General features: G+C 42.0%; 1 protein-coding gene across 3 annotated transcripts in view; it reads right to left on the bottom strand.

Moving 5' to 3' along the window:
* klhdc10 (kelch domain containing 10) overlaps positions 1–24444 on the bottom strand; it is a 33977-nt gene extending 9533 nt beyond the window's left edge. Inside the window, exons 1-5 of one of the 3 annotated variants that reach the window (XM_072471143.1) lie at positions 24102–24444; positions 13628–13714; positions 7319–7540; positions 5986–6140; positions 2831–2979 (exon numbers count right to left, since the gene is read on the bottom strand). In XM_072471143.1, coding sequence (XP_072327244.1) covers positions 2831–2979; positions 5986–6140; positions 7319–7540; positions 13628–13714; positions 24102–24168 — 680 coding nt within the window. In that variant the 5' untranslated portion in view covers positions 24169–24444. The remainder of the gene's footprint in view (positions 1–2830; positions 2980–5985; positions 6141–7318; positions 7541–13627; positions 13715–24101) is intronic. The other 2 variants (XM_072471144.1, XM_072471145.1) reach the window with 2 other exon arrangements.
* Positions 24445–24605: the final 161 nt, after the last annotated feature.

The following is a 24605-nucleotide window of genomic DNA, read 5'->3' as shown; positions in this document are numbered from 1 at the left end:
ATTTGCAAGCAGCACAATGGAAAAATAAGTCCCGTTACTCTGCACTTGTCAACAGAGAAAGGGAAATCTTAGGATGTTAGAGGCGAAAGAAGTGGAGCGCTGGTTCCCAAAATGCTGTGCATCTGCAACTAAAGCTGTCACCTGGTCTAATGCAGCCAGTTAGGGGCCTGACACACTACAGCACAGCTCGGAAGTCAGGGGCCTGACAGATAGCCTACTCGTGTCTCCACCACGACAACAGCTACTGTGGTGTTAGAATTAGCAACATAATTGCTACTGGCTAGAACAAAGATGCCAACACTGCATAAACAATGAAAACAGTGTTACAAAGCCGTAAAAATGACTTCATTCATTGGACTGGAATCACCCATGAACATAGAACATAGAACTGTACAGCACAGTACAGGCCCTTCGGCCCACGATGTTGTGCCCAATTAGTCTGAAACTAGGATCAAATCAACCTACTCCCAATCATTCTAGCGCACTCCATGTGCCTATCCAATAACCGCTTGAAAGTTCCTAAAGTGTCCGACTCCACTACTGTAGCTGGGAGTGCGTTCCACGCCCCAACCACTCTCCGAGTAAAGAACCCACCTCTGACATCTCTCCTATATCTTCCACCATGAACCTTATAGTTATGCCTCCTTGTAACAGCTACATCCACCCGAGGAAAAGTCGCTGAACGTCCACTCTATCTATCCCTCTCATCATCTTATAAACCTCTATTAAATCGCCTCTCATCCTCCTTCCCTCCAATGAGAAAATCCCTAGCTCCTTCAACCTTTCCTCATAAGACCTACCCTCCAATCCAGGCAGCATTCTGGTAAATCTCCTTTGCACAATTTCCAATGCTTCCACATTCTTCCTATAATGAGGTGACCAGAACTGCACACAATACTCCAAATGTGGTCTAACCAAGATCTTGTGCAGTTGCAGCATAACCTCACAGCTCTTAAACTCAATCCCCCTGTTAATAAATGCAGGCTTTAATAAACTATAGGCTTTCTTCACGGCTCTATCCACTTGGGTGGCAACTTTCAGAGATGTATGGACATGAACTCCGTGATCTCTCTGCTCCTCCACATTCTTCAGAACCCTGCCGTTAACCCTGTAATCCACATTCAAATTTGTCCTACCAAAATGAATCACCTCACACTTATCAGGGTTAAACTCCATCTGCCACTTTTCAGCCCAGCTCTGCATCCTATCAATGTCTCTTTCCAGCCTACAACAGCCCTCCACCTCATCCACTACGCCACCAATCTAGGTGTCATCAGCAAATTTACTAACCCAACCTTCAACTCAATCATCCAAGTCATTGATAAAAATCACAAATAGCAAAGGACCCAGCACTGATCCCTGGGGTACACCATGAGTTTTAAAAGACTGAACAACAACATTTCAGTGACTTACAAAAGCAGCTTCTAAGATGGCCAAACATTTGTTTAACTGTGTTTAACAAATTCCAAAGCCATTTACACCAAGTCAGGCTGTCTAGAAGAACCCAGCAGACAACACCACCTTAGCGGAAAGTGAATGGGTCAAGAGATGGACCATTCACACACCATCCAGGCAGCACTTGTGTATTCAGTTGGATGTGGAACAAACCAATAGACACTCGTTGAGAAGGGAAATCTTCCAGCCATAATTGAATCATGTTTAAACTATGACCCTGGAATCAATTGGATATGACCACGTTTGGGTAACTGGTCAGATGGGGAGAGAGGATTGTGTGATGAGCCAACTAAACCCAGAAACTGTTTCTCTCCAGGCCTCCAGGAGAAGAAATTCAGGGGAAGGATGACTCCAAGTGGACACTCTCTTATCCATCCTACAAGCTCGAGCCTTGCTCGCTTTTTGACCAGCTTTACGCCATGGGCGGTGTCTAAAAATTAACCCTGCAGCTGCTGACCCCAGAAAACCAAACAAAAATGGTTTGCCAAAATTTTTATATTCAATATCTCGCACAATAAAGGAAAGCATTCCATGTGCTTTTCTGACCACCTGCGTCGTCACCTTCAAGGACCTGTGGACATGCAATCAGAGGCTCTCACTTTCTCAACCCCTCTCAATATCACTTGTTTATTGAGCATTCCCTTTGTTTGCCTTTCTCAAATACATTACCCCTCACTTATCCAGATTGAATTCCATTTGGCACTTTGCTGCCCACTCAACCAAACCAATGATATCATTTTGGAGTCGACAAATATCCATTTCACTATTAGCACCACTGTCAACTTGTGTGTCATTTACAAACTTCCCATATCACATCACCTACATTTAAGTCCAAATCATTAATAAATATATACAACAGACAGCAAGGGCCCCAACACTGAGCTCCAAGGAACACGACTGGAAACAATTTTCCATTCACAAAAACATCCATCGACCATTACCCATTTTGGATCCAACCTGCCACCATTCCCTGTATCCCAAGAGATCTCACTTTTCTGATCAGTCCGTCATGTGGAACCTTGTCAAATGCCTTATTCAAATACATATAGATGATATCCACTACACTACTCACATCAACCCTCCTCGTTACTATCTTGTGAGAAAACGAAGACACAATTCTCCTGAAATAAAACCATGCTGGCTTGACAAAATGGTCCCACACTTCCACTTTCCCAACTTAATTCCCCATGACTAAATCTAGAATTGAGCTTATTACGTGGCGGCTAAAAAATTCTCTTGAATGTAATAAGAATTTTTCACCCTCTGTGCCCTTCACACTGTTCGTATCCCAACTGATGTTAAAAATCTGTTGCACCTAAGGAGATGTAAATAAGATCAGAAGTTCATGATGACATTTTGATCAGCCGTGGCTCACCTTTCTTCGGGTAAGTCACTAGGAGGGTTATTTGGTTTTAGCTGTATCCATTCCCGAGCTGTAAGGTCTAATCGGTGCAAATCTGTGTTGTAAACATAACCAGTTGTCCCACCAAATATGTATAGGTAGCCATTTATGATCACCATCGCCTGGAACAGTTAAAAGCAAAGATGCACAGATGAAGGCCTAAAACACGAGTGGGGTGTTTGATCCAAACTGCAGCTTATGTACCAAGTGGTCCCAAGCCCTGGCTACGAAGCCAGAGATTACATTTCTATTTTGCATTCCCTGTTTTGTTCAAATTGTGTAGGACTCTAGGTTTAGAAAGGACTTTTTTTTTTTTATAAAAGCAACCATGCTCCTATTGGTGGCTAAATCCTAAATCAAAACACCAAGAGCTGTTAGTGTCTGCAGCTCAATTCAAATGCAATTAAATCTTAGGTGTGAACCCTCCGAAGCTATACAATATGTATTATCCAGAGGAGGCAGCAGCAACAGGCAGGCAAACTGTATGGTGCACTAGGTCAGACTGATCTATCAGGCTAGCTGTGCTTCTAGGGACAACATGTCAAGAATTCTTATCACTTTTCCTGATCTGGTGATTGGATATCACTTCATTCTTTTGAGATTCAGTAATGTACATTATTCTCTGTTTCATGATCAATAGTTAGGATAAAGAGTCTCATACAGTGTCAAACAATAAATGTTGAAAACCACTTGAAAATACTGACAAATCTTTCCTTTGTTAGAGAACAGAGTTATCCCCAACTTCTACTATTAGAGATGGCATCTATACATGGTCAAAACATGTAACAAATGCCTACATACTAAAAGAGGTGGCCATGGAAATAGTGGATGCAATAGTAGCCACCTTCCAAAATTCTGTAGATTCTGGAACAGTCCTGGCAAATTAGAGGGTGGCAGATGTAACCCTGCTATTTAAAAAAGGAAGGATGTAGAAACCACAGAATTACAGATGGGTCAGCCTAACATCAGGAGGAGGAAAAGTCAAAGTCAAATGTAATAACAGAATACTTAGGAAAAAAACCCAAGATTAGACAAAGTCAACGTGGATTTATGAATGGGGAATCATGTTTGACAGATCTACTGGAGGTTTTTTTTGAAGATGTAACTAGTAAAGTAAATACAGGTGAACCAGTGGATGTGCTGTATTTGGATTTTTTTTTCGAAGAAATTTAGAGTACCCAATTCATTTTTCCCAATTAAAGGGCAATTTAGCGTGGACAATCCACCTACCCTGCACATCTTTGGGTTGTGGGGTCGAAACCCACGCAAACACGGGGAGAAGGTGCAAACTCCACACGGACAATGACCCAGAGCCCGGATCGAACCTGGGATCTCGGAGCCGTGAGGCAGCAGTGCTAACCACTGCGCCACCATGCTGCCTTGTATTTGTATTTTAAAATTTTTTGATAAAGTCCTATAAGAGATTAGTGTGCAAAATTAAAGTGCATGGGATTGGGGATAGTATATATACATGGATTGAGACAGGAGAGAAAAAGGGCAGAAATAAATGGGTCTTCTGCAAAGTGGCAGGCGGTGACTAGCAGAGATCAATGCTCGAGCCCCAGCTATTCAAAACGTACATCAATGATTTGGATGAAGGAACCAAATGTAATATTTCCAAGTTTGCTGACACCATGAAGCTTGGTGGGAACATTGAGTGATGAGGAGGCTGTTAAGAGGCTTAAAGGTGATTGACAAGGTGAGTAATGCAGTTATCCACTTCAGGTGAAAAACAAGAATTGCAGAGCATTACTTAAATGCCGAGAGATTGGGAAATTTTGACGTACAAAAGGGACCTGGGAGTCCCAGTGCACCAGTCACTAAATGCAAGCATGCAGGTACAGCAAGCAGCTAGGAAGGCAAATAGTATATGGCCTTCATTGCAAGAGGACTTCAATACAGGGGCAAGGATGTCTTATTGCAGATGTACTGGGCCTTGGTGAGACCACACCTGAAGCTGTGCGCGCAGTTTTGACCTTATCTAAGAAAGGATATACTCGCCAAAGTACAGCAAAGTTCACCAGACTGATTCCAAGGTGGCAGGATAGTGGCACAAGGAGATTGGGTCGACTGGGCCTGTATTCACCGGAATTTAGAAGAATGAGAATGGATCTAATTGAAACATATAAAATTCTGACAGAACTGTGCAGACTGGATGCCGGGTTGTGGTTTCCTCTGGCTGGGAGTGGGAGGAGGTGAGGGGACATCGCCTTAGGATACAGGATAGGCCATTTACAGCTGAGATGAGGAAAAGCTTCTTCACTCAGAAGATGGTGAACCTGTGGAATTCTCTACCACAGAAGGCTGTGAAGGCCAAGTCACTGAATATATTCAAGGAGGAAATAGTTCGATTTCAAGACTCTAAAGGCATCAAGGGGTATGGGAGAGTTCAAGAGTATTGTTTTGAGATAGAGGATCAGCCATGATCATAAAAAATGGTGGGGCAGGGCCAAATGGTCTACTCCTGCTCCTATTTTAATATTGTATAACACTGCTGTATAATAATAGGCAGAGATATGTGATTAGATACTAGTTGACTTCCCAGTGTTAACACGTTAAATTGAAGAGAGTGCTTGGGTGTTCAGACAAGGCGGGGTTGATGAATGTGAATAATTGGACAGAAACAGAGATTCATTTGAAAGACATTCATCTTGTCTTTATTTTCTGATTTTCTTTACAAAATCTTAATGACTGCACATAATGGAAAGTGACTGTGCAAACAAGCTGAGCTGTAATTATCCTTACCACCAACATCAATACTATAGCAAAGAAGGCAGGAAGCATGCACAGGTATACGTTTTTTGATCTATTATATGGATATCAAAGCTGCCAGGTTTTGTCAACTCCTCGACATATGGCCACACCTGCTGTATCCCCCTCTGGTATCCTGCCTCAGTATTCCTTTGTGGGCTTGGACAGGAATTCAGGAAAGAATGGACAGCACAGACAGGTACAGAGAAAAACTCAAAGTTCAGTTTTTATTTTGTGGTGTCATCAGGCAGAGAGGTGGGTGGAGGAGGATGTGGGAGGGCAGATTAAAAGAGAATAGAGTGTGGGAGGAAACCAGAAAGAACACTGCTGTATGCAGTGTCACCCCTTAATTCATCCAGAGGCACAGCATCACTGACCTGCCCGTATATACGGTTGGGTTTCTTGCCTCGACAGTTGAGCAGTGCCCATCGCTTGTAATTAACATTGCACACATGGACATCATTCCCACTGCTCTCACCAAAGGGGACACCAGTGCCTCCAAACACCAGCAAGTTATTACCATGTAAAACAACTGAAAGGAAAAGAGATATTTTGTTTGATCAGCACTGCTACGCCATCAAATTGCAACATTGAAACCACAAATAAAACTGGATACAACTTTACAGAACAAGGGATTCCGTTAATCGGCAACAGCACAAGATGTTGCAATTGCAGAGAGTTGTCAGCACGACCTACGCCTGAAGCTAGACTATCACAAAGGGCAGTGATCTGCTAGAGAAAAACTTGTAGCCAGTGCTCTGCTCTGGTTTCATAACCACAGCCTCTGCCTCAGCCGCTTGATCAGGTGCTAGATTTTAAACATTTCACCCACTACATTTGAAGCGAACAGTGTTGGTCCACACATTGCTTTGACAATTCCCTAGTTTTGATATTTCTCTCTTTCTCTTCTTGCGAGTTTCTGTTAGCTAGGTTTACCTCTTGTAACATTGTTTAAATTACATGTTGCTACAAATGCTTTGGCTCCCAGTTATATAATTCTTTCAGTCTCTCCCACCACCTGATTCCCTTCTGCTTCCTCTGCACCTCTCGCACACTTCTCTCATTAATTTTGTATGTGTCCATTTCTTTCCTCCGCATCCACTGCGCACTAAAGTATCTTTGGTATAAAGTAGATTCAATTAGCTCCAACATATGGTAGGAAGAGCAAAAAGGTGCAGAGGAAATGGCTTAAGGGTCAGCTGTACTCAATGCAAGGCAAGAAGTCAAAGGCAAAAACTAAATAGGACAAAAGACAAAGATAAGCCTGCAGACTTCAGGACAGAGGCTTTGCTCACTTTTCCACATTCTCTGTATACTTCACAAGAGGCGATATGGGGTGTGGTGGTGGGGAAGGGATGGATTGTTGGGAAGAGAGAAGCAAGGCTGTCACATAGTTCCCACATCCAGTTGTGGGAAACTGAGGGGAAACAGGGTGGGTGCGAGCGAGAGCTTCTTCCATAAAACCATTAACTCAGCAACTTAAATTTCTCCCAGTGTCACAATAACAAATCTGCACTGCAGACCCTGACATTATAAAACCTAACACACCAGATGCCAAATTACAAAGCAGCTCCAGCAGATACAACCCAGAAGTTCCACACCTCTCTCCAACCATCACACTTCAAAGAATTCCAGAGTGACAACACTAGTGAATAAAACTTCATTTGGGACTAATGGAAAGGTGTGCAAAGTAGTGCAAGCTGCCTGTACCTGACATTGATGCCAGCTCCCTGGGCATGAACCCCTCTGTACCCACTTGCTGCCAGGTGCCAGAGGCAAAATGATATCGCCAGAGTTCACGGAAAAGTGGGTAGTCTTCATTACCCGGTCCTCCCGACTCCTCATAGTCAGGGTTATAGCCCCCGAACACATAAAGGCTTGAATTATCTGCAACACAGCGATGCCCACTTCGAGCAGGTGGAGATATGTGGCCTAGAAAATAAAATGGGAGAAATAAAATTCAGCCACTTTATATCAACTAACATAATTACTAATTTTACAATAAAAATAATAGTAGCTTCTTAAAAAGGAGAAACTTTCATTTATATAACACGCATCATCGCCGGCCATCCCAAAGCACTTTACGACCAGTGAAGTACTTTTGAATTGTATTCATTGTTGGAATGAAGGAAACATGTCAGCCAATTTGCACACAGCAAGCTCACACAGGGAGCAACATGAGAATGGTCACAATCTGTTTAGTAATGTTGGTTGAGGGATACATGTTGGCCACGATACCAGAAAAAAGCTCCCTTGCTCTTCAAGTAGTGCCATGTGAGGGAGCAAGACAGAGAGAAAGAGACCAGATTGCACTCAACCTAGGACCACCTGACTCATAAGTGAGACTACCAATTGAGCCACAACAATTTAAGGCACACTAATTGCATCTTGTGACCTTAAAGGGACACATTAAACTTGCATACAGCTGCATATCAGATGCAAATTTATATCTTGTAGATGGTACATCTGATATCACATTGCACAAAAGCAAGCACATCTATCACTTCTACATAAACTCCCAAACCAAATTACTTTGTACTGGGGTTCAGGTACCACTTTTTAAACAACGTCAATCTGGTCTCCAAATGACCCAAGGATCTGCATCAGAACAAGTAGCCCCCAAATAAGATTATGAGGAGAGACTAAATCGGTTAGGATTATATTCATTGGAGTTTAGAAGAGTGGGGGGGGGTCTCATAGAAACTTCTAAAATTCTAACAGATTAGACTGGGTAGATTCAGAAACAATGTTCCTGATGGTGACAGAGTCCTTTTAGGACTGAGGTGAGGAGAAATTTCTTCACCCAAGAGTGGTGAATTTGTGGAATTCACTACCACAAAATGTAGTTGAGGCGAAACATGGGTGCAATTTCAAGAAAGAGTTAGATATAGCTTGTGGGGCTAAAGGGATCAAGGGTAGCAGGATCAGGGTATTGGACTTCCTGATCAGCCATGATCATAATGAATGGTGGAGCAGGATCGAAGGGCTGAATGCCTCTTCCTGCTTTTACTTTCAATGCATGTTCCTATGTATAATCCATAAATTAAAGGAACACGTTAAATCACACCACGTATGCCAACTACAGATTAATGCATGGTCCTCCTGCATCCTCCAACTACTGTGTGCTGTATCAGGGAGATCTGCTGGTACCTTCAATAAACAGACTGGATTCATCTTAAGCAAAAGGTAATGTTCTGGGCAAATGATCAGTGTCACTGGGAATCGGGCTTGTTTTTTTCTTGTCTCTAAGGCTTTTGAAACTAAAGTGAAAAAACTGGTGGGAATTTTCACAAAGGATTGTGCTATTATATCACTTTCCCCTGACCATACAGAAGGAACTCCAGATAGTTCAGCACTAAGTAAGATGGGATTATGGATTTGTATTCAGTGAGTAAAATGGGGGAGGACAGTAATTTAACCTTTAGGAAATGTTAATATTTTAAACTGGATTTAACTTTACTAAACAAGAACTAAAAAAAACAATTATAAATGTAAGTTGTTGATAGTTAGAGAGTGGGTTTTCACCGCTGGAAAAAAGTAAAACATCTAAACTGGACAGTCACAGAAATCAAGTAGGAAATTTAAGAAATTTCTTTACCCAGAGTGTGGCAAAAATGTGACTTGTTCCTACAGGCGAATAGCATTTGACAAAATCTAGACAAATACATGATGGAGAAAAGAATAAAGGATTATGTTGACAGAGGTAGACGAGGAAAGATGGGAAGAGTCGAGTGTACTGGTTGGGTCGAACAGCAGTATATGATATGCACTCGCAGGTAAAGAAGGCTCGTGCTTTCTTTTGTGGCATTGACCCATTTCACATTTTTGTAACAAGTAGTCAGTATCAAGAGAGAAGTGAATACTTTAACGCAAACCAGCAGCCACGGAGGACGATCGCAAACGGATGGTAACTTTCACCTTCATATTTGAATTATAGCAGAGTTAGCTCATTTAATTAGAACATGCTCACTACAATTTTCATTCCAAAGAGAGATTCAGGTAGTGTGTTGTACACGGAAATGTGTACATATGGACCTCCTACAAACATATCCCTGATGTCTTACCAAATGCAATCACATACCTTGGAATCTGTTGCAACTCCCTGCATACTGTGATGAATGTAGGAATTTCAAATATATTGTATGTATTTGGTGCAGTAAGGATTAAAAGCCTGGGTTAGTGTGTGTACACCTGCTGCAGTAGTATTTTTAGTATTCCTGGTTTGCAACATAGCTTGGCTTTTTGGGAGCTTGAGGTGCAATTAAAGCATTGTAAAAGGTTGGGATAATTAATTTTTGTTCGTACTAAGAGGGCTCCCTGTGGAGTATTTGATGACATGGCATTCAGTTGGCAAGATGCAGTTAATGGGAGGAGACAAGAGTTGAAGCAGTCAGGTGTTGTTAAGGGTCAGATTTTTAGTTGAGAGCTGGAAGTCAAACTATGAAAGCGGTTTCTGAAAACTACTGCTAGGGATCCTGCATGATTCTGACAGGGTCAGGTCTTGTTCTCAAAACATCTCTCTTCTTTCCCTCCCCCCTCCTCCCCCCTCCCCCCCCCCCCCCCCCCCCCCCGCCCAAAGTGGAGTTTCAAGACAATCGCTGTCCAGCAAGTATTCCTGAATGCCAACTGTATTTAAAAGTGGATTGGATTGGAGATGGTTCTGTCCTTTGAGTGGAGGTGAAGCTAGCAGTTAAGGGTTATCACTGTATTGATTAGTATTATTTAAGAGGCAATTTGTACATTTTTTTCTTGTATGATGTTCAAGATCTGTTACTATTGTGTTAGTAATAAAGTTTGTTTTAATATACCATATCCTTATTTTGCGTGAAATTACTCCTGGGGCGAGATATCCTTTTCCTCACAATCTTACAAAATTCAAATAAAATATTGGGGTTTCTGTCCAATATCCTGACCACTGTTGGGGTCTGGTCCGGGATCAAAATAATACCCCTGGGATGCCATGCTTTAAACATTTGAAACACCCCGCCAGTGACTCAAAGAGGATGATTGCGTCATTGCAGCCTTACAGAAATAGTAATAAACACCAGTAACCAGAAAATCTGAAGAGCGACAGAAAAACATTTAATGATCACAACGTGTGTAACTTGTTTTGAAGGAACCAATGTTAACTTTGGACTTTACTTATCCAGCACCGAGGACAGTACATGCACCCTGTTTTGGAAAGTATCCCCTTTCAGATCCAGTTAACTGTTTTATTCAATTATCAGTTGCCATGAATGAACTCAGCAAAAGCTGCAGGATAAAACAGGAAGGGTGGGCTTAGCATGCAGCATAGGTTTTAAAATTGAACCCAATAGGATGCGAAAAGGACACACTTGAAATTGGTAACAAAAAACATTCTGACACTCAGGCATAACGTCTGAAATTAGGGCATAAAGTCTGTCTTGAAGTTCTGTCCGTAGATGTTTCCTGACCAAAATTTTTGTTCAGGGTTTCCTGCATCTGCTGTATTTTGCTCTTTTATCACAAAGAAAAGTTAATCTGACCTGGAACAATGCTGGGTACACAGAGCTTCAACATCCCTGACTGGGTGCTAGGGGAGGGAGATATGGGTAATTTATAGTGGTTAGAGTCATAGAATGGTTACAACACATGGGAGGCCATTTGGTCTGTCATCTCTCTACTGGCTCTCTGCAAGAGCATCGCACCTGGTCCCATGCTCCGGCCATTTCCCTAGAACCTTGCAAATATTTTCTCCTCTGATAATTATCCAATTCTCTCTTTTAAAATTGAAACTGCCTCCACCACAATCATAGGCAGGGCATTCCAGATCCTAACCTTCTGTTGCATTAAAAGGTTTTACACACTTCACCTCTGCTTCTTTTGAAAAATCACCTTTAGTTGGTGTCTTTGGTTCCTGATCCGTCCACCAGTGGGAAAAGTTTCTCCCCATCTATTTTGTCCAGACCCCTCATGATTTTGAATACCTTTACCAAATCTCCTCTCAACTTTTACTTCTACAATGAGAACTACCCCAGCTTTTCCAATCTATGCATCTACGGAACTAACAGTCCTCATTCCTGGAACCACTCTCATTAATCTTTACTGCACCATCTCTAATGCCTTTACATCCTTCATAAAGCAGGGCGGCCAGACCTGGACACAATATCCAGTTGAGACCGAATAACTGTTTTATAAATAAGGTTCATCACAACTTCCTTTCTTTTGTACTCTGTACTCTTTCAATTTGTCATGCCACCACCAATGGATTTGTGCACATATACTCCCACGTTCCTTTCCTCCTGCACCCGTTTTTGAATTGTACCCTTTATTTTAGACTGCCTTTCCTCAATGTCCTCCTGCCATTAAATTATAAACTCTAGGATAGAGTACAGGTCCTTTGAACTGTATATACTTTGTCACCTTGTCCAACTGGACACTTACCCTGTGTGAACCTGGAGTGCAGGCTGGCAACCTTGGGATATCACATCATGCCCTCACCCAATGCATATGAACACTCACTAGAGATGGCTGGATGGTGACCAGTAAGAAGAATCCCAGCCAATTATCCCTCTAATCCAGGGATTAAATCGATTTAATATTCCTGATGCCACACTGACTGAGAACAGCAATGACCAGAAACTGAAAATTGTACTTTCCTGATCTGTGTGGCTCAGCTGGTTAAAAGCACCTCAATCATTAGCATCAGATACACAATGGATGCTGCATTTCTGAAATTGACATCTGCATAGCTCCTCCATCAAATAGTTTCACAGCAGAAGCTCTGCTCTTTAACCATATTCCCTCTTCCCCAAATGAAGGGTCTGACAAGATTACCCAGGCAAGTTGTTCAGGTTATCAAGAGTTTAAACATTCAATCACTAGACAACATATTTAAAATTGAGGAAGCAAGGAGCAAGAAGTCAGACAGATCTAAACCAAACATGATAAGAGTTGCAAAAACAGATGTAAAGAACATGCACTGAAGTAGATTATAAAATGGTCGGTTCAAGGGTCAATTAGATGTAGAATGGAGAATCTGGTGGGGTTGACAGGCAAACATGCTGGACTTAACCCATTCTTTTCCCTAAACAACAAATTTTAAATGAGAGATTTGCAAGTGAAAGTTGAGTATTTTTGGCTTTTTGGGGGCTGATTGTTAATCACTGGTCTGGATTACAGACTCGGGAAGAGACACTGAATGGCTTCCATTATGGTGACAAAGTCCTTGCAATTTAGAGGAGATGGTGGTATGGTAGTAACGTCACTGACCCAGCCTAATGCTCTGGGGAACATGGGTTCACCAGCATGGCAGCTAGTGGAATTAAATTAATAATTCTGGAATATAAAGCTATTGTCAGTTGTGGTGCCCATGACAGCTATCAATTGTCTTATTAACCCATCTGGTTTATACATATCCTTTAGGGAAGGAAATCTGCCATCCTTACCATGTCTTTTTTTTTCATTTTCATGTCTTGCCTACAGTAACTGAAGCTTAACTGCTCTCAGCTAAGGACAATCAAGGACAGGCAACAAATCTTCGCCTTGCCAGTGACACCGACATCCTATGAAATATATATATATATATTTTTTAAATTGATAGACATGGTCTATCAATTTTAGACAGCTCAGCACCCTCAGAAAAATGTGTCGTCTGGGCTGGAGATTTACCCAATTCAGATAGTGACAACAAAGCTCCATTATCAGTAACCCAGACTGCTTCTGCAGTGATCAAATTCAGTTTCCTTGATCTACTGTGGGGTCAGTTACTCCAAAGTCTTTACCAGAGTTCCAGCAACCATGATGTAAATTAAAATGGCACGCTGGTGTAAACCGGAGTGCTGACTGGAAAGGTTTCTTAGAGGGGGCAGGGCTTAATCACATTTTAAAGCAGAACTTAAAAGTTATGTAGGTTTATTCCTTTTGTGTGAAAAAAATAAAGTCTCAAAATCTTTCCATGAAGAAGAGTAATCGTAAAGGAAAGAGAGGAAGCAAAGTGGATTGACAGAAGATAAAGTCTCACCATCTACACACTGCGACGTCTGCCAGTCCACCCACCTGTCTTGAAAAACCTGTAAGGGATCCTGAGACTGGGATGGGCGAAGAGTCTCCTAATGGGAAACCATCTGACTTTCTTCTTAGAGCCTGTCACCACAATTACCAGCAATGATCAGTCATGAACAGCAACTCATACAAAAAGGGGTCAAATCACAAAAATCAACGAGAGGGACCATGGGGTATATTGTCCTTCAGCCATGAATGAGGGGGGGAAATATACAAGATTAAAAGGGGAGGAGAGATGCCCATTTCAAACTAAAAATGGGCTTTCTTCCTGCTCACTGGCAAGTGAAGCAAAATATACCCACACCGTTCCTTTCTGTCAACCTATATACATTTTGATAGAGATAGAGTATATAAAGATGAACGATTTCCAGTGCTGGAAGGATTAGTAACCAGAGGACACAGTTTTAAAGTGATAGTTTGACATAAGGCGGGGCAATATGTAGCAAATTGTTACAATCTGGAATGGACTGCATGAAGAATTGCAGCAGCAGATTCAATAACTTCCAAATGGAATTGGATAAATACTTAGAATCATAGAATTCCTACAGTGCAGAAGGCCATTTGGCCCATTGTGTCTGCACCAACCCTCTGAAAGAACACCCTACCTCCCGTACCGGCCTCCCCGAACAGGCGCTGGAATGTGGCAACTAGGGACTTTTCACAGTAACTTCATTGAAGCCTACTTGTGACAATAAACGATTTTTATTATTACTTAGGCCCTAACCCCTCAACCCCATAACCCCACCTAACCTGCACACTAAGGGGCAATTTAACATGGCCAATCCACCCAACCTGCACAACTTTGGACTGTGGGAGGAAACGGGAGCACCCGGAGGAAACCCACGCAGACACAGGGAGAAAGTGCAAACTCCACAGTCACCCAAGGCCGGAATTAAACCCAGGCCCCTGATGCTGCGAGGCAGCAGTGTTAACCACTGTGCCGCCCCCTTGGGAGAAAATGTGAAAGATTTCAGAAGAACGGGGCAAATGACTATCTGGACAGCTCAATCAAACTGCCAACACAGGGACAACGGGCTGAAAAGCCACCTCCCAAATTGCATGTTTCAATGATCTGCCACAAGAGTCGAGACAACCCAGAAAGTATAAACAACTACTGGAAATCTCAAACCAATAAGAATGTGGGATATACACAGATCACTTAATGTCTTGGGGCTTGGGCTGGAGACATTTTTTCTGTATTGCTGGCATTTACAACTTGATGGGGAGCTGCTTCGCGATTAGTCAGCATGAATAAAGGAGACGACGAGGAACAAATTCAGGCAGTTGCTAGCAATTCAAGGGTTTTGCTAAGCTACTGATAGGAGGGCGGGCTCCCTTTTGAAGTGACAGTGGCTGTGCCTATATACGCAGAGCAACAACTGAAGCCTTTTAGAGGTGAGAGTTCACAATGTTGGTCTGCAAACACCCTGCCCAATGCCTTCTGGTGAAGACTACAATTAAACACTAGTCTTTTCTATGTACAGAGCTTTACCCTCAGTGTCTGCCTTGAAGGAAATGAGGGCATCAAGGACAAGTTATGTTTTAGTGACTGATCCAGCAGCCGCAAAGACTGAGAAAAGGGACTGGTCAAACCCACAATCCTTTGCAGCAAATTCTCGGAGACAGAATGCAGTATTCCATCCACCCCACCCCCAAAAACCTTACCCCCAGCTTTGTGAAGTTTTACTAACTCAGGGCAAATATTGGGGCAATTTGGTCATGTTGCCAATTAAAATCTGTTTTACCAGCATGTGTTTTTGAAAGTATATCGAAACAACAGACTGTTGCTTACAAGTACTTAAAATAGCAATGTTACCTTGGACAAACAAGGCTCCAGGGAAAACAGGGGCTTTTGGGCCTGTAAACATTGGTCAGATTTTGTGGTGAGCTGCGAAGCAACAACACTCGCTACTGGCCTCGAGAAATACTGCCCACAAAGAGCTAGCAATCTCTGTAGCATGGTTTTCCTTCATCACAATCTTTAGGTGTGTTGGCATCTCAGTATCAATAAAGAGCTCTACACTGTAGGAGGTACTGCCTTTCAGATGTGATGTTAAAACCAAGATCCATCTGGCCTCAGGTGAATGCAAAAGATCCTGTGGCACTGTTTGAAGAGCAGCAGGGGAGTCCTGACCTTATCTCTCAACCAATTCAAAAACAAATTATCTGGTTATCGCATTTCAATTTGAGAGATTATGCAGTTTATAAATTAGCTGCTTCATTTCATACATTACAAGTTACTTTACACTTCGACAATACAATGCTTTGGGACATGCTGAGATTGTGAAAAATTTGTGAAATTTGTTCTTTGTTCCAGCACATTAAAACCAACACAGGGTGTCATTGAATTTCTGTGTGGAAGATTTGAAGTGTAGCAATCTTATCCTTGCATCGGATAGCTTCTGGCCATCAGATCAAGGGCATATTGCTGGAGAACTGGGGAAGATCTATTTGCCCTCTTAGACACGCATCTCAAGAAAAAAAGCAGTGAAAGGAGGAAAAACAAAGATCATTCCCCCAAAAATTCCCTCGTCTTTCACACTACCATTTACAGACTTGCTGCTGTTGTGTAAAGTTTTTGGAGATGACAAATTTTTTTTTTTTTTTTTTAATTTGGAGTACCCAATTTTTTTTTCCAATTAAGGGGCTATTTAGCGTGGCCAATCCACCAAGCCTGCACATCTTTTGGGTAGTGGGGGTGAAACTCACACAGACAGTGATCCTGACAATGTTTTTTTAAAAAAATCACTTGGTAAAAAAAATGTTTGAAATCCTAACTATTATAAAAGAAAGCCAATGTCACAATATTTCTCACCGGTATTAAGCATAATCACTTTGTGGGATGAATGTTGTAGCCAGACACTCACTAATCCAAGGGGCTGTCAATTTCCTCTTTATTTATCCCTTAACCATCAGCAGAAAGCCAAGCCTTTGCCACTGAAGATTAGCATGCCCCTCTCCCACAGCACGTGAACCATTCTGATTAGACACCAAGTCAGAAGTCCATTCTTGGGCCAATGTTACCCAGAACCAGTCACAATTGGGCTCAAAAGATGGAATTTAAGGGAAAAGATCATATCTTATATTTCCTCTTCTCTCAAATAGAGTGGCTGCAGAGAACAACATAAAACTCTTATGCACAAACTGCACATACTCTCTGGAGGGACATTTCTTTCCATTTGTTCCTTATACTTACTATTTCAAATTGCAGTCTCAATCATGCTCAATCACTCCCCCATTACACTGTGGTTTTGCTACATCACTTCAGGAGGCTAGTTAAGAATTAATCACACTCGTGTAGGACTGGAGTCACATTTAGGTCAGATGCAAGGACAGCAGGTTTCCTTCCTAAAGGACCTTGGTCAGCTACAACAATGGCCATTTTTGCTGATATACAGTTGTTCCATTTTCCAAATTATTTAAAGCCGAATTGAAATTCTCAACCTGCCCCAGTGGGATTTGATTTCTTCTGGATTATTAGTTCAGTAAGCACGAGACTAGTGGACCCGATAGAAATATGAAAATGGTAACTCCCAAACCTGACCATTTTAAAAACCATATTTCCTCTGAACATGCCATTCAATAATATCCTTGATTGCTGACTACCTATAAACGTAGAAACAAGGTACAGTGGCACAATTGCTGGACTGCACTGAAAGTATCTAGTTTTCAAGTGATACATCATTAGTGAAAGATAGGCAACAGCTATTACTTTGGTGAAAAACAACATGAAGAGGAGGAAAATGTAGTTTGCAGCAGTAAGCATTATGTATTGATGGGGAACTGATTTTTCTACAGCAGCGCTGGATTTAATTACACTGCAGTTGAATGCAGATACTAGGCATGCATTTTATGTTAGGAATAGAATTAATATGTCACTGGAATTTATTATAAAATCTTTGCCAAACTCCAAGGACCATCATACAACAAGACTGACCTCGCTTTCACTTGTACGGACATAATATGGATAGAGGGGATGGAGTTTGGAGATTATATTTCAGAATACACCCGAATCTGTATTTGTAAGAATAAGTGGAGCATTAGTCAGTGTGTTGGCAACTCTCAGAATGGCCAACTGTTGGGTCTGGTTGGTAAAGCATGTTTACTGAATGTTTCAATTCGTATTTCTAAAAATGTCTGCCCACAAATTTGTATTGAGACTTAATCTATTGGATCACTTCACATTTTGGGCAAATGCTTTTGGCCTTTGCAATGGCATGAATTACCTTTCGAGGATTTGGGGGGGGGGGGGGGGGGGCTCTGTTTGCAATGAATAAATACCTTCCTGCTTTGGTACCAGAAGGAATTTGACACCAGCATTTTGCTTAACAAGATTGTAGTAAACTATATCAAAACATTTCCTTGAGACACAATTTAATAGGCACTGTGGAATCTCGAGGAGGATTAAGGACGGCAACCAAAAAGTGATTCGGGGAAAGGTTCAAAGAATGGAAGATGAAGAAAAAAGGCACAAGGATGCAGGGAGTGCATCCCAGTGTATGGGGTGGACACAGAAAGAGACGGGGGGCTGGCCTGGAAAGGAACAGCAGATGGTATATGCAGGAACGCTTATCAAGTAGTGAGTCTGAAAGCATAAGAGTGACTTTGAGTGTTCAAGGATTTTGAAGGTTACATTGAAGATTTAGTAGAATGATAGAATAATAAGAAGCAATAGTTATAAAGGAGAGCCAATAGTGATTTACAAAATATGGATTTAGTGTTTGGCGAATCATTAAAAAGGCATGAACTGTATCAGTAGAAAAACAAAGGTAGAAATCCGTTCTTGCAGGAACACGTGTTGACTCAGTAGCACAGTGGTTATTTTACCAAATTAACAATCCAGACCTGCTGAGTTTTTCCAGCATTTTCTGTTTTTGTTTCCGATTTCCAGCTTTCACAGTACTTTGATTTTATTATAATAACCCAAGGGCTTGGATTTATGTACCAGAGACAGGAGATCAAATTCCACCATGGCAGCTGGGGAATTTAATTTTCAATTAAATGAAACTGGAATAAAAAACTAGCATTAATACGTTGATCATGAAATCATTAGACTGTCATTAAAAACCCATTTGGTTCACTAAAGTCCTTTAGCAAAGAAAATTTGGCATTCTTAGTCCGTCTGGCTAGATGTGACTTCAGAGCAACAGAAATGCAGCTAATTCTTAACTGCCCTCGGAAAATGAGCACGTCAGTCATTTATTGTTCAAGAGGCAGTTCATCAACTCCTTCTCAAGTACAACTAGGGATGTGCAATAAACGCTGACCTTGCCATTAATGGCCACACGCCTTTACTTAATAACAAAATATGGAATACTCCACCACAAGTGAATATTGAGGCAGAGACTGGGCCATATTTGAGAAGGAATTAGATATACATTTGAAATGGAAGAATACAAAAATCAATCTTGGTGCCTTCTGCCAGAGGTAGAACACTCCAGGATCTCCACACGACTCTAATTCCAGTCCTTTGCACATTAGATTTTATTTGCTCTTCCTCACTAAGCAGAGTCTCTCCAGCTCTCCTCCTTTAAAATGGTCTACAAATTGTACCTTTTCGACCAAGCTTTCGGTCATTTTTCTGATCATCTCCTTATGCAGATCAGTGACAAATTTTGTTTTAAAACGCTCTTGAAACACCTTGGGACAGTTTACTGCATTAACAGGGCTATGTAAATGCGAGTTGTTGTTGATGAAGTACGTACAGCCCTAGAAGAAAAGCTAGCATCAGTGTAAGAAATTGACTGATGGGTAGGAAGCAGCAGATACACGATGGAGGAACAGGGAAAAACAGCACCAAGAGGCAGGTCATACGTTTGCTGTTGAAACCATTAATGCTCAGAGACTCGAGTGTGGACACTCAATGGAAGGTGGATTGTGACCTACTTTGATGCACAGAAGAGCAAGTGACAGAAGAAAATGTGATAAAAGCACAAGCAAGAGCATGCCAAAAGGGAGGAAAGAGATCTCTCATCTAATTATTGCAATGATTTGATAGTTTATACATTTGCAAAATTTCTTATTCAGCCCAACCTACAACTGTCAAAATGAGAATTATACAAATATCTTGCGGCACCATACAGAGCTTGTTTTGCATAGTGCAGACAAAATTGTAGCTTAGGAAACATATAATTCATTAACCCATGTACAAATTCATCCTTGCTTAATAACAATCAATTCGACGCTAGCTTAGTTACAAATCTAACTGATATTAACTGGTGAGATTATTCATAGGTCAGTTAAAAGTCTGCCGAGGCTTTGCCTCTTAACATTTTATTATGCTGGAGAATTTGGCTATATGTCAAATTACTACTTTCTAAAAATACTGCCCCCTTCTGATATGGCACAGAAGGCAATGATTAGGTAGTATGTGACAGACAAGACAGGAAGTGCAGCACACAATTTTAAATGGAAATACTAGCAAATCTCTTGAGGGATTATCCATGGTATAAGAGGATACACTTTTATAACAATAAGCATGTTATCAACAGACTGACTGTGGAAAGTGTTACAGGAAACGTGACACTAACAGGGATTGCATGCCAAACCCTCTACTTGTAACATTAGAGATACACACAAGGTCTATGTACAACTAGGTATTTAGCAGCATAGTTCACACAGACACCCTTTGTGTAAAGTAGTTACGTCAAGGGGCTCAAAACTATACAGTATTCTTGACAGCAAAATAAAGGGAAACCTGTTTCCACTGGCAGGCCAGTTAGTAACCAGGTGGATTTGCCCAACAAGGAGTGGAAGCAGGCCCAATAATTTTCAGAAGGGAATTATATACATGCTTAAAAATACAAACAAGAAGTAGGCCATTAGCCTTCTCTGCCATTCAATATCATGTCTGATCCGATAGTAACCCCAAATCTGCACCTCACCTAACCCCCCCCCCCATCATTGCCTTGCTTACCAAGAATCTATCCACCTCTGCCTGGAAAATATTCAAAGACTCTGCTCTACCATATTTGCAGGAAGAGTTCCAAATACTCAACCCCCAGTGAAAAAAATGTCTAATTTCCATTTTAAATAGGCAATCCCTTATTTTTTATTAAAACAGTGACTCCGAGTTCTAGATATTCCCCACAAGAGAACACTCCCTCCACGTCCATCCTGTCAAGACCCTTCAGGATCACGTTTCAATCAAGTTGCTTTTGAACTCCAGCAGATACAAGCCTAGCCTGTCCAACCTTCCCTCACATGACAACCCACCATTTCCAGGTATCCAAACAGCGTTCAACATATTTACATCTTTCCTTAAAAAAGTACTACAGTACTTCAAATGTGGTCCCACTGGGGCCCTGTACAACTGAAGCATAACCTCCTTACTTTTATATTCAATTACCCTCCTAATAATTAACATTTTATGAGCTTTCTTAATTACTTGCTGTACCTGCATTCTAGCCTTTCGTGAATCGTGCACTAGGAAACCCAGGTTCATCAGCATCGGAGAACTCTGCAATCTTTCACTATTCAAACATAATTTCCCTTTCACAAAACCATTTTGATTCTGCCTGGTTATCTTCAACTCCTGCAAGTGCCCTGCTATAACTTCCCTAATAATAGCTTAACATTTTTCCTACGACAGATTTTAGGCTAACTGCCCAGTTTTCAGCTGTGTCCCTCCCTGTTTGAATAATGGCTTCACATTTGCTATCTGCCAATGTAATGGGACCTTCCCCGAATCCAACGAGTTCAGGAAAATTAAAACTACCGCATTAACTATTTCACTATAGACACACTTATTTTAAGACCCTGAGATGACTCCATCAGGACCCAGGCTCGTCAGCCGGATGATAGGACACACGAGGAGAGACTAAATCAGTTAGGATTATATTCTTGGAGTTTAGAAGGGGTGGGGGGGGGGGGGGGATTTCATACAAACTTATCAAATTCTAACAATGATTAGACAGGACAGATTCAGAAAGCAGGGAGGGCAGAGGAGACAGAGGAGATCAGGGTATTAGATTTGATGATCACGATGCATCACTTCTCCGAACTTCCTTGGTTCCTCCCTCCATTCCAGTTCGTAGCTGCTTTTGGGACATTACTTGTATTCTCTATGGTGCAGACTGATGCAAAATTTCTGTTCAATTCACCTGTCATCTCCTTGTTTTCCATTATCAATTCTCCAGATTCATTTAAATGCTCACTTTGTTAACTTTTTTTTTCAAGATATTTATAAAAGCTCTTGCTATCTGCTTTTATATTTCTGATGAGCTTTCGCTCACTCTAATTTTTCCCTCTATTAATTGTTTAATCATCCTTTGCTGCTCACTAGATTGATTTGATGACAGGTATGTCTTATGAAGAGAGAGCAGTTTAGGTGTATATTCTCTAGAGTTTAGAAGAGAGAGGAGCAATCAGGTGGAGGTATACATGATAAAACGTATGGACAAAGTAGACGTGGAGCAGGTGCTTCCTCTAGATTGAGAGGTCATTGTCTCAGGATAAGGGGTAGCAAATTTAAAATAGAGACAAGGAGAAACTACTTCTCCTAAAGGGTTGTGAATCTGTTGAATTTGCTGTCGAGTGCGGTGGCTGCTGGGACAGTGAGTAAATCTGAGGAGTTAGACAGATTTTTAAATTGATAATGAGCTGAAGGGTTATAAAGAACAGGCAGGACGGTAGAGTTGGGGCCATGATAAGATCAGCCATGATCGTATTGAACGGTGGAGCAGGCTCAAGAGGCTAAATTGCCCATTCCTGCTCCTAGCTCTGATGTTCTAAGAACTAATCGGTCGGATTTCACCATCCAGCTCTTGGTCTGTAGCCCTGTAGGTAACGGCACCTCAAGCGCAAATCTGGTGTTGTTGATTAATAAGGAGATTTCTTGATTAATATGGAGATCAGGGGTTATGGGGAGAAAGGAGAATGGGATATGAGGAACACATCAGCCATGGTCGAATGGCAGAGCTGATCCAATGGGCCAAATAGCCTAATTCTGCTCTTGTACATTATGGTCTTATGCTCCTTGCATCCTGTCCAATCTTCTAACCTGCTACCTTTCAATTTTATGTAATTATACACAACCCTCAGTGTGAAGAAAGTTTTCCTCATCATTGTCCTAAGTGGCCAACTCCTTATCCTCAGACTGTGTCTCCATGTTCTAGCTACAGTAAGTAACATCTTCCTAGTCAAATATAATAGTTTTATCATAGGGCAACCCTCACATCCCAGGAATTAATCTAGTGAACAGTCATTCTACAACCTCCTTCCTTGGTAAAGGTGACCAAAAATGTGCACAGTACCCCAGTTATTGGCCCTACATAATTGCACCAAGATACCTATATATACACACATGCCATTGTACACAACATATATTTATAAAATAATGATGGTAGTTCTTGATCTGTTATACCTATTTAAGAATACACATCTAGAATCTAAACATAACTACACTATAAATGCACAAAGGTAGTTTATTTTACAAGTTAATAACCATTATAAAATTTAAAATTGGAACATTTATTGACATGTTTATATAATCATTCAACATTATAATAGTTACAGTATACATTTATCTCTGACAAGTGTAGACATTGGCTTGACAGTTACTGCTATTTACATAGATCTCAGATCTCAACAGGGGCTGTTTAGCACAGGGCTAAATGGCTGGCTTTGAAAGCAGACCAAGGCAGGCCAGCAGCATGGTTCAATTCCCATACCAGCATCCCCAAACAGGCACCAGAATGTGGCGACTAGGGGCTTTTCACAGTAACTTCACTTGAAGCCTACTTGTGACAATAAACGATTTTCATTTCAATTTTCATGAATGCTGCTTACAAACAACTGGCTATAAAAGGAGAGCTCAACAGCCAAGAAGGGCAACAACTGGTTTAGTAATATCTGGAGTTTTTGCACCTGGAGATGATCAAGTACACCATGAGGGGGGTCAGTGGAAGAGTTCTATTCGAGGTGGCAGTCTCATCTTTTTCAGGGAGCTACTGTCAGCTGTTAGTGAGTGGTTTATTTTGGTCTCAGTATTTTGTTTTAAGGTTTGTGTTTCTCCCCCTCTCATAGGGGGTGATTGGACAGTTGCAGCATAATGAAAAATTGTCTGAATAAAAATAGTCAAAAACCGCACCACTGCTCGCTTAGGAGTGAGCATTGATGAAGAATTATTGGTTTCTTTTTTAAAAAAAACTTTCAAGGCTGTGCAGTTCCCAGTTGAGTTGGAACAAGCAGCGGCCAGGTATGGGATTTCTCCCCCCCCCTAAAAAAACTTTTAAGTTTCCAGCAGCCACGGCATTTTGCTTTTGTAAGGAGCTCGTTTCAACCTATAAAATAAAACAGTGTCCACGTCTCAATGTCTCAGACATGTTTGGAAACAACTGTACAATAGAGGGAAGCTAAATGTGTGGAAAAGGGACACTGGGCACCACTTGGCTGTCGTCCTCCAGTGGGTCAGATAGTTATCTCTCTGCATAGGGAGTGACTCGCTCGGACTGCGGGTGACACTGACCTGGCGGCCCGGCCTGCGGCCTCCCGGTTACCTTCACGAACTGGCGGAGGAGAGGCGGCTCCGACATCCCCGCACCGTGTCCGGAGCCGGCAGGGGCCGCCGAGCGCCCCGACAGCCGGGGGAAATAGCACAAAACCCCGCCACCACCCCCTAACCAGCACCTCCCCACCCGCCCGCGACTGAACTGAAACAAAGAGGCCGGCGGCACCGCCAGCGCCTCCCGCTCGGGCCGCTCAGCATCGCCAGCGCCTCCCGCTCGGGCCGCTCAGCATCGCCAGCGCCTCCCGCTCGGGCCGCTCAGCATCGCCAGCGCCTCCTCCCGGCCAAACTCCAGCTCACATCCCGCTCTCCCCTCACAACACAAACATGCGCCGGCCGCAGCCAATCGCCGCCCGCCTTATTATGAGGTGAGCCGATTTGTGATGACCAATCGAGCTCCAACGTCACTCAACCCCGCCCTCACCGGAGCCGGCCCCACCTCCCCCGGCAAGGTGGTGTAACCGA

Source organism: Scyliorhinus torazame, chromosome 13, assembly GCF_047496885.1.
Source record: "Scyliorhinus torazame isolate Kashiwa2021f chromosome 13, sScyTor2.1, whole genome shotgun sequence".
NCBI lineage: Eukaryota > Metazoa > Chordata > Chondrichthyes > Carcharhiniformes > Scyliorhinidae > Scyliorhinus > Scyliorhinus torazame.
This window is presented reverse-complemented; position numbering and strand designations above follow the sequence as displayed.